The 6912-nt window shown below is 43.5% G+C and overlaps 1 protein-coding gene across 1 annotated transcript; it reads left to right on the forward strand.

Moving 5' to 3' along the window:
- The first annotated feature begins 2215 nt into the window (after window positions 1-2215).
- On the forward strand, window positions 2216-3887 carry LOC119269740 (thioredoxin-like protein YLS8). The gene is made up of 2 exons (XM_037551653.1): window positions 2216-2542; window positions 3334-3887. The coding sequence occupies exons 1-2, from the start codon at window positions 2423-2425 to the stop codon at window positions 3640-3642; spliced, it is 429 nt and encodes a 142-aa protein (XP_037407550.1). The 5' UTR covers window positions 2216-2422; the 3' UTR covers window positions 3643-3887.
- The last annotated feature ends 3025 nt before the right edge of the window (window positions 3888-6912 follow it).

A 6912-nucleotide genomic window follows, 5' to 3' on the forward strand; every position in this document is an offset into this window, starting at 1 on the left:
TCTTTTAGTATGTCTATTTATTAGAAACAACATGTAAAACTGACTTCTATTAGAGGGGAAAAAAATAGTAGCATACTAGTATATCTATTTATTGTAAAACTGACTCCTAATGCAACGGTTCATGTTAAGACATGTCGCCTTAAAAAGAACAGTACTCATGATATTTGCTTAAAAGGCACCTCCAAAATACATGTCCCCAAGTGAAAATATGTCTATTTGTGAAAATATTCGCACCTTAGTGAAAAAGATGTCTGTTATGGATAGTCAAAAGATGTCTCTTCATAGAAATACACGTCCCGTAATGAAAAGAGGTCCATCCCTTGGTGAAAAACGTCTCTTCATGAAAATATGTACTCCCTTCATTTTTATTTACTACACGTATTAGCTGTGACCTAAGTCAAACGTAATGAGGTTTGACCAAGTTTATAAAAAAATAGTAGTACAAACTATCAAAATAATAAATATATATGAAGCGATTTTATTATTATTAAATGTTCATTCTAATGGTATTGATTTGGTATTGTGAATGCTCGTAATTTTCTAAATAAAGTTCATGCAACATTACAAAGTGTGACTTGAAACAGAGTTATACAAATGAAGATAGTATTAGAAAGAATGTAAAGAAGTATAATAACTGTTAGATTAATATGTCATCAGTTTATAACTCCGCAAAAGTGCGGCCATTAAAATTGCCTTAATTGTGGCAAAAAAATTGATGTACAAAAAATTGACATTTTAGTTTGCACTTGAACTTCGCAAGTCCATACTTAAAAAAATGTGAACTTGTACATGCATATTTTAAAATAAATTTACTAAAACCCTTAATGATACCCGCAGCAAAGCACAGGGTTTACACTAGTATGCTACTATTTTTTTTTAAAAGTTTAAGCTTAGCCACCGCGTATCTATTGCTGGAATTTTAATCTATTTTGGATCAGCCCAACAATCAGTTTCAGAATTCCTAATTAATTCTAAAGGCCCACTCATCACATTCGTGCATTGCTAGTTTGGTAGGAGTTGGACCTCCTTATAAAGAAGGTTGTTTCCCACATGTATGAGCATGAGAACAAGAGGGATATTCACGCGTGCTCCTCCGCCGCCCGCTTTGCCACGCCTCGTCACGGCATGCCGCGGGTTGCGGGGAATGAGCCGAAACCCCACCTCTTTGAGACACCGGTACAAATGCTATTTTCCTTCACTCTGCTAGATTGCACGACTTGTTTCATCTCTACTATAATAATCATATTTTATTTACTGTTTCTGTTAATAAAATCATACGGTAAATTGCTCACATTTCCAACATCTACTTGTATGTAACAATTAAAGCTAGGGTTTCTCCTTCGCCACCATCTCCTCTGTCGGCTACGTCGGTGTGGGTATGCGGGCATGACCCATCTACCAATCGGGCCCGTCATTTCCCCCTCTCCGGGTCGTGCAATATAGTCTCCAAGCCTCGCCCTTGTTTCGATGATGCTTACTTCTATCATCGGGAGACATAGTGTCTTCAAATCTGCTTCTTCGGGTCTGGATTTTTTAGTACATTTGTTTTGATCAAATTGTCTTGCGGAGTGAACAATGTGGTTGTACATCTTGGTCCCTTGGCTTCAGTTCCGAACCACGAAGGTTTGCCAGTCTGGCCTAATCGGAGAGCGTGTGTTCTCCGACTCCATTTGGCCGGAATTGGGGCATTCTACAAGCCCTCTCTACCGTTTTGTTCTTTGGGGCGACGATTTGCTACGCACATCAAGGTTGACAACACCTTTTGATCTACATCGACGACTTTTCGGTTGTTGCTTTTTATAAGCTCTTATGTTTAAACATGTTTGCTCGATTGAGACGAAGGTCCAAAGGAGCCTCAGGAAGAAGAAGACTTGGGCAACCAAGAAGATTTGGATGTATTTTTTAATTTATGTAAGGATTGTGATATTTTTTAAGGGTTTGTGCTAATTAATTTATGGCCTTTGGCCTTTTACAAAAAAAATACGCTTATACTCCCTCCGTTCCAAAAAAAGTGACTCAGCTTTAGTACAAAGTCGAGTCACTTATTTTGGGACTGAGGAAGTAGTATATAATAATTACAATAACATAAAAGCTGCTCAGCTTAAGTGGGCCGACATATCAAAAGCCTATTACTTCCCGCGGTCTAGTCAGGCCTCCTAACACGAGTCCTAAATTGGGCCATGGGACCGCGGGCGCGGCATACCCAAAACGCAGTTTCCGGAAGTTTCCATGGTGTTCTAGGCTGTTAGGTCGAAACTTTTCCCCTCTTTCCGTCTCCCAGAAAGTTCGATCGAATCTCACCGTGTTGCGTTCCACGCACATTCCACCTCTGCTGCCTGCTCGCTACCCGTTCTGAGGGTTCGAAATCCCCAAATCTTCTCGCGGATCAGCGGGGGCCGTCGGCGACGAGCGCGAGGAGGACATGTCCTACCTGCTGCCACACCTGCACTCGGGATGGGCGGTGGACCAAGCCATCCTCGCCGAGGAGGAGAGGCTGGTCATCATCCGCTTCGGCCACGATTGGGACGAGACATGCATGCAGGTACGGGCCATCGATCCCCTGACGAACCCTACCTTTCAGTAATCGATTGCGTCTGGACTTACGCCGGGTGAATTGTTTAGAGTCGAGTCGATATTGGATTTGGTCGTAGCCTTGTAGGGGTCATGGATTCGTGAAATTTCGCTGATTGGGTTTACGGATACTGATAGATTAGGTAGGGTTTAGGGATCAGAATCACCCAAGATCCGAGTCTCTTGCTGATACTTACAAGAACTGTGGCTTCCTAGGCACTCTCCAACTGTCCATCCTAGTGAACGTGCCATCAGCATTTTCCTCGTCAAAGCCTCAAAAAACACATGGACGTTGTGTCTGGACTTACGCTGGATCAATTGTTTGGAGTCGATATTGGATTTGGTTGTCGGGGTCATGGATTCATGAAATTTGAACGGTTGGGTTTACGGATACTGATAGTTTAGACAAGGTTTAGGGATTAGAATATAAGAACTGTGGTTCCCTAGGTACTGTCCGAGTGTCCATGCTAGTGAATGGGCCTGCAGCTCATAGCCTCTTTAGTCTCTACAGCAAGAGCAGAAGTGCATGGGATGTGGTGCACAAGTTTTCTAAACAAAACTGAAAACAAAAGCACTATGACCTGTCCTATACCTGAGTAACCTGACAGCACAACCCTGACAAAGTTGAGCTGTGGAGGTCCATGAGCAACTTGTTTTGATGTTTCATGCAAAAAATAAAATAACCATTGTCTGTTATTGATTGCAGTTTCTGCTAATCCACCTTATTGAATCCATTCTGACTCGCTGCTTGTTCATGTCCAGATGGATGAAGTGCTATCAGGTGTGGCTGAGACCATAAAGAACTTTGCAGTGATCTACCTTGTTGACATCACCGAGGTTCCTGATTTCAACACCATGTACGAGTTGTATGACCCGTCCACGGTGATGTTCTTCTTCCGGAACAAGCACATCATGATTGATCTTGGGACAGGAAACAACAACAAGATCAACTGGGCCATGAAAGACAAGCAAGAGTTCGTCGACATTGTGGAGACTGTGTACAGGGGAGCCCGGAAGGGCCGTGGTCTGGTGATTGCTCCAAAGGATTACTCCACCAAGTACCGTTACTAAGCCACTTGTGTCTGGCTGCTCATGTGCTATTTCTAGCGTATTCTGTCTGGTAAAATGTCTGATCACCGGTTAGGCCGGTGACCATTGATGCGAACTGTGAAGTATGCCAGCTTATCCAGTGTTGTATCTTGGCATCTCATAAGCATCTGTAAAATCCTTGATGATTGTTCGAAATGCTCGACACAGAATATGTTGGCATGGGTATGACCAATAAAACTAGTACTCCTTTATTTTGTGTTGCTGAATCCTATTTTGTGTTTTGATTCTTCCTTTCTTTTTGGGTTCCGATGATTGCCACACGTGTGGTGTATCGGATAGTTGTGTCACACGCCTCGTGTGGCATGGACAGCAACCAGCCCACACATCTATGTGTGGGCAAAACAACTAATGTCCACATACATCTTTTTTCCCCTCCTGAACCCTCTCACATGCGTGCGTGTGGGCGAAGTTGATAATGTCCACATACCCGTATGCCAGGCCTCGTATCCTTCTAGTCCCGCACGCGACGCGTGACGCCCACCGCGCGCCCGTAGTTGCCATGGTCCAGACCCTCGTCCATGTTCGGTTATCTGCAGTTGCCATGTCGCTGAACTACGGTTGCCATGTCGGACAACTGCAGTTGCCATGGTTGCTCAACTGCAGTTGCCATGTATGGTCTGATCTAATGTAGTTGCCACATAATAACACTAGGCAGTTAACATTTCCGTTCTTTTTTGATGAACGTTCTTGTAGATTGATTCCACGCACTGGAATCTTCATGTGTGTGTTTTTAACACCACAGGAATCTTCATGTTGGTAACACCTCGCTGAGATTGTGTTTCATCTAGAGCACATGTCGCCATGGGTTCCTGAAGCATTGATCTACCGTGCTAATAATTATTGACTGTTCTCTTTTGCTCAAGATTGCCTACACGTGAGCGTATGCAATACTGTTAATTAGGCTTGATTGTGTTGTCGATTCACAAAGCTCCAATTTAACGGAGAAAGGTGAATATCGTAGCTCGTAGTTGTACTGATCACGACCTAGTAATTTATCTCTTGAACCATACAGGAGAGTTGTATTCGTAATTTATCTCTTGAACCATATAAGAGAGTTGTATTCATTGAACCATACAGGAGAGTTGTATTCGTAATTTATCTCTTGAACCATATAATTTTGTTTTACGAAATTGTGCTAAAAAACACTAATTTTTTTCATATTTTTTTTGCAAAAAACACTGCTTGCTCGTTTGGACCGTTTTAAGTGCGTTTATGACAAGGGGGCCCGCATCCGTCAACGTGGCAGCACTATTCACACGGCAACGCCGTTAGACGGCGTTACACGCCGCTGGCGCACCGGTTCGAGCCGAGCGGGTCAAACACCCCCGAAGCGGTGCAGGCCCACCCCCAGCCCTCACTCTCTCTTTGTACTAAACGTTGCTCCGCCGCCCCCTCCCACATCCCCGACCGCCGTCGCCGCTGCGTCGCCATGGTGTCCTGGTCTGATGACGCCAGCAGCGACAACTCTCACCAGTACGCCGACTCAGCTTCGGACGAGGGCATCATCAAGGTGAGTAGCTCGAGCTCAAGCTAGGGTTTGGGTTAGGGTTGCGATTTGGGGATTTTTCTGTTGAGCCTTGATCTGAAGTTTTGTTGCCTTTTCTTTGCACCTCCAGATCCCTGAGACCATGGATGACTCCGATTTCGAGGGCACTCAACCTGACGTTTTGTGCAATGAACACTCCCTGCCAGCAGAGAGGCTTGTTGCTTTCCAGGGCATCCATACTGGCAGGAGGTTCCTTGCTTGTGCTGTGAAGGTATGTGCCAAATTTATGCTAATCTGGTCATTATTTAGTACTAATTTTATAGTTAGCAGATCTGGTGTGCTAGTTGCTCAGTGAGGTAATTGTTTATATGTGAGCATATGCACATTATTGTCAGCAGATCTGCCATGTTAGTTAGGTTGTTAATTAGTTGTGTATTTTCTATGATAGTGGTGGGTTAGTAAGGTCATTGTTTATATGCCAGTATGTGCATAGGGTTGGGGGCACTGATTAAGACTTGTTACTTTATAGCATGTGGATTAGTGAGCACTGTAATTGTTCAACTCACTGTGTCATATAGCTACATCATACCTATTTTTTAACTCATTGTGTTACTTTATAACTGTTTGTTACTTTATAGCATGTGGATTAGTGAGCACTTTACACCATTTGTTACTTTATAGCATTGTGTTACAAGTAACACATGTTTAACACTAATATTACAGGAGGGAAAAAACTGTGGGCTGGTTGAATGGGTTGATCCATTTTGGCCAGCTACAATGGAGAATGCATTGACCAAGTTGTGGGATAAGTATGAAGAGTGCAGAAGGAGCAAGATTGAGGACAATCTGGAAAGCTCATTTGTTGTTCACAACCTGACACAACAGAAGATCAAGCTGCAGGCAAGTTATGAGAGGTTGGTTGAAGATGTCAACGGCCTCTTGGATGCCCAAGAGCAGAGGGCTCAGATGGAGAGAGGTAAGATGCAGAACAAACCTGATGAGAGCAAGCTACAGGAGAAGTATGGCATGCTCAAGAACCTGACAGTTGCTCAAGCCAATGTCATTAGGAACATGAAGTTGAAGCTTGCTAAAGAGAAGATTAAGTTGCAGGCCCACATTGATGAGCTTGAGAAGGTTGTGGAGCAGACCAAGCTGAAGCTGAATGGGATTAAGGCCATCTTAGATGAATGAGCAGTATAATGTAATATGCTGCTTATTAGTACCACCAGCATGGTTATGGGATGATGAGTACTATAATTATGGTTATGTAATGACTACTATTAGATGAATGATCTAGTAATATCTGAATTATGGTTATGTAATGTACCTATTTAGCATTAAGCACTATCCTGTAATATGGTACTTATTAGTTATGGTTATGTGTGGATCTTCCAGTTATGTAGACTCACTTGGTTGGAGCAGACCAAGATGAAGCTAAATCTGATGTTGTTGGTTGGTTTTGTCAATGCCGAGAGACCCTAGACTCACTTGCTAGTTTTGTCGATGCTGAGAGACCCTAGACTCACTTTGGTGGGTTTTGTCGATGCTGAGAGACCCTAGACTCACTTTGGTGGGTTTTGTCGATGACGAGAGACCCTACACTCACTTGGTTTGGTTTATCGACGCCGAGTGACCCTAGACTCACTTTGGGGTTTTTCGACGCCGAGTGACCCTAGACTCACTTTGGTGGGTTTCTTGACGCCGAGTGACCCTAGACTCACTTTGGGGGTTTTCGACGCCGAGTG

The sequence above is a fragment of the Triticum dicoccoides genome, chromosome 1A (assembly GCF_002162155.2).
Source record: "Triticum dicoccoides isolate Atlit2015 ecotype Zavitan chromosome 1A, WEW_v2.0, whole genome shotgun sequence".
Taxonomy (NCBI): domain Eukaryota; kingdom Viridiplantae; phylum Streptophyta; class Magnoliopsida; order Poales; family Poaceae; genus Triticum; species Triticum dicoccoides.

Excerpts from the sequence above, each read along its gene's own strand:
- LOC119269740 (XM_037551653.1), top strand. The coding sequence starts at position 2,423 with ATGTCCTACCTGCTGCCACACCTGCACTCGGGATGGGCGGTGGACCAA. Across the intron at positions 2,543-3,333 it reads GGGACGAGACATGCATGCAG|ATGGATGAAGTGCTATCAGG; the intron begins GTACGGGCCATC and ends GTTCATGTCCAG.